Below are 3,115 nucleotides of genomic sequence, written 5' to 3'. Positions count from 1 at the left end.
CCACTCCCTCACCCTGGGGCCTTGCAAAGCTGCATTCTCCCCAGAAGATCCCACCTTGATGTGGGGTGAAAAGAAAGATTTCTTCTCTCCCAGCAGCCCACCTATTTCTTTCTATCACTTCCAAAGGAATGATTATTTTGCTTGCCCTGTCATCCACCGGATTAGAAGCCCCAGGATAGGCTTCCCCCACCCCAAGGGCTGGCCAGGCCCACAGTGAGCCCCAGAAATGTCTGTGGGATGGATGGCAACACTGCCATCAGGCCACAGTGGACTGGAGACTCTGAGTACTCAAAAGAGTATAGGCCAGCAATATAATTCAAAATGAAAATAATATCACGGTACCTGGCTGGCTTGGTCAGTAGAGCATGCGACTCTTGATCTCTGGTTTGTGAGTTTAAGTCTCACCTTCGGTGTAGAGATTACTTAAATATAAAATCTTAAAAAACCAAAAACCAAACAAAAAACAAAAAGCCAAACCAGAACAAAACCCACCAAAAAAGCCCCCAGAATGAAAACAATATGGAACAGGAAGATAAACATAGTCCTGTTTTTCCCACTATGTCACTTTGAAACAGCACATTTTTTTTTTTAAAGAAAGAGACAATTTTTTAATGTGTTATTTTAGTTTTTGAGAGACGGAGACAGAGACAGAGTTTGAGCAGGGAAGGGGCAGAGAGAGAGAGAGAGAGAGAGAGAGAGAGAGAGAATCAGAAGCAGGCTCCAGGCTCTGAGTCATCAGCACAGAGCCCCATGCGGGACTGGAACTCACTAAGGCGAGATCAGGACCTGAGCCGAAGTCAGACGCTCAACTGACTGAGCCCCCAGCACCCCTGAAATAAGCAGATTTTAGTAACTGTTCCTCATTTTTTGTGAGCCCTACTTTGCTGTTGGGTAATCTAGACCAATGTGACATCACCAGCCCCATGACATCCCCTTGTCTGGGCTATCACCATGTACCTTCACCAGAGATATCACCTCTGATTATCTGGTGGCATCGCCAGCCTGACCAGGTGACATCCTTACATCTTCCTGCGTGACTGGTGACATCCCTCTACCTGCAGCAACACCCTCATTGGTTCTATGTCACAATTTAAATGTCCCGTGACGCCACCCTGCCTGCCTCGTGACCTTGGGCAGCGGACCTCTGTCCTGCCCAGTGGCTGGTGTTCACTGTGTCACAGGCCTTGAGGAGGTGTGCGGGCCGTGGGGACCCCGGGAGGCTAAGCGCGTGGCAGGTCAGATGAGACCCTAGGCCCTGGTGGGGACTGGCGATGGCGGAGGAAAACGGGAGGCCCGTGGACTAAGGCTCGCCCATCCCGGGGCGGGCGGGGGTGGGGCGTCTGACCCACTTCCCCTGGAGAATTCTCCTTTCAGATTTCCCGCGCCGCCCACCGTGAACTCCGCGCCCCACCCCCACCCCGACTCCGCTGGGCTTCAGTGAGGGCCTCGCGACTCCGCCCCGCCCGGGGAGGGGGGCGGGGCGGGGCGGGGCGGGGTCCGCTGCCCGGGGCGGGCCGGAGAGGCCCGGCGCAGGCTTGCGACTCCGGCCGCGGCTGCAGAGGCGGGGGCAGGCGCCCTTCCCGCGTCGTCCCGGCCTAGCTGGAGGCGGGCGCGGGCAGGGCGCCTCCAGTGGCCTTTGTCGCGGGCCCGGGGCGCAGGCTTGACTGACGTTTGGCGGGGGCCGCGGCCGGGGGCGGGCGGCCCCGCGCGCAGCCCGCGAGTGTGCTGGGGGGAGCGGGGAGGGGGAGCGCAGCGGCTCATTGGCTGGCGCGAGCGTGGGAAAGAATGCGGAGCCGAGTTCACACGCCCTGCGGCCGCGCCGCCTTAAGTAGCCCGGCGGCCGGCGACGCTCCGCGCGGGCCCGGAGGCGCGGGGGCGCACCATGCCCGCGGAGACCCCGGGGAAGCCGAGAGCCTCGCCGCCGGCCGGAGCGCCGGCTAAGCCCCGGAGCGTGGCGGAACACCGAAAGGTGGGGACCTGCCGGGCGCGGGGTGGGGGGCGTGGGGTGGGGCGGACGCACGCGGGACTCAGCCACAGCCCGGCCCGCAGTCCTCCAAGCCGGTCATGGAGAAGCGGCGCCGAGCGCGCATCAACGAAAGCCTCGCGCAGCTCAAGACCCTCGTTCTGGATGCCTTCAGGAAGGATGTGAGTCGGGGTCGGGAGGTGAGATCGAGGGGCGGTGGGGGGGGCAGGTGCCGGGAGCCTCGGCGCGCCGCTGTGTTGCCAGCCGCCCCCACCGTCCCTGTCCCCAGAGCTCCCGCCATTCGAAGCTGGAGAAAGCGGACATCCTGGAGATGACCGTGAGGCACTTGCAGAGCCTGCGACGTGTACAGGTGACAGGTGAGGCGCGGGCGGGGCGCGGGAGGGGGAGGTGACGGGAGGCGCTCAGGGCGACCGCGGCGGGAACCGACCGCCTGTCCCCTGCCGCCCCCGCAGCCGCGCTCGGCGCTGACCCCGCCGTCCTGGGCAAGTACCGCGCCGGCTTCAACGAGTGTCTGGCGGAGGTGAATCGCTTCTTGGCCGGCTGCGAGGGCGTCCCGGCTGACGTGCGTTCTCGCCTGCTGGGCCACCTGGCGGCCTGCCTGCGCCAGCTGGGGCCCTCGCGCCGCCCCGTCCCCCCGGCCCAGGTCTACGGCTGCCCGCCGCTCGCGGCCTTCGACGGTCCCTTCTTCCCCCTGCCGCGCCCCGGGTCGGTCTTGGCGCTGCGGCTCCCGCCAGGCCTGACCGGGGCGCCCCTCGCCGCCCCCAGGGCTGGCCTGCAGGGCCGGGGCGCGCCTTGGAGGCCGTGGCTGCGGTGAGGACTGTAGCGGAAGCTGCACCCCGTTCTAGGGCCGCGGCCTTTGCCGGGAGTGGACCAGAGAGTATTTGTTTCCAGGGCCCACACTGAGAGAGTTTTTATCTTTTTTTGTCCTTGTGAAGAGTCTAGTCTGACGTCTCTTTCAGCGCTTAGCTGGGGGTGGGGGTGGGGGCGGTCTGCTGGTTACTTTGCGCTGGACTTCCGGGGCGGGACTTCGGGTTGCTCTTCCCCACAGTCTGCACCCTCAGGTCGGCCCTTCCCTCCTTCCCTTCCCGCCCCTCCTCCAGCCCCCCCCCCCCCCCCCCCCCCCCCCCCCCG

General features: G+C 63.9%; 1 protein-coding gene across 2 annotated transcripts; it reads left to right on the top strand.

The window, feature by feature from the left end:
• The first annotated feature begins 1,723 nt into the window (after positions 1–1,723).
• Positions 1,724–2,918, top strand: HES4 (hes family bHLH transcription factor 4). Of its 2 annotated transcripts, none has more exons than XM_040457830.1 (4): positions 1,724–1,969; positions 2,050–2,145; positions 2,253–2,340; positions 2,437–2,918. In XM_040457830.1, the coding sequence occupies exons 1-4, from the start codon at positions 1,883–1,885 to the stop codon at positions 2,796–2,798; spliced, it is 633 nt and encodes a 210-aa protein (XP_040313764.1). In that variant the 5' UTR covers positions 1,724–1,882; the 3' UTR covers positions 2,799–2,918. The 2 variants fall into 2 exon arrangements, with proteins under 2 accessions (XP_040313764.1, XP_040313772.1); XM_040457838.1 differs by having other exon boundaries at positions 1,727–1,936; positions 2,049–2,145.
• Positions 2,919–3,115: the final 197 nt, after the last annotated feature.

Source organism: Herpailurus yagouaroundi, unplaced genomic scaffold (genome assembly GCF_014898765.1).
Source record: "Herpailurus yagouaroundi ecotype Mexico unplaced genomic scaffold, PumYag 77, whole genome shotgun sequence".
In the NCBI taxonomy this organism is placed as follows: Eukaryota; Metazoa; Chordata; class Mammalia; order Carnivora; family Felidae; genus Herpailurus; species Herpailurus yagouaroundi.
Note: the sequence above shows the minus strand (reverse complement) of the source record. Positions and strands in the feature narration are given on the sequence as shown.

Bases quoted from the DNA above. Each gene is read 5' to 3' on its own strand.
- HES4 (XM_040457830.1), top strand. From the start codon at position 1,883: ATGCCCGCGGAGACCCCGGGGAAGCCGAGAGCCTCGCCGCCGGCCGGA. The intron at 1,970-2,049 runs GTGGGGACCTGC...CCCGGCCCGCAG, and splicing joins GCGTGGCGGAACACCGAAAG to TCCTCCAAGCCGGTCATGGA. The intron at 2,146-2,252 runs GTGAGTCGGGGT...CCCTGTCCCCAG, and splicing joins TGGATGCCTTCAGGAAGGAT to AGCTCCCGCCATTCGAAGCT.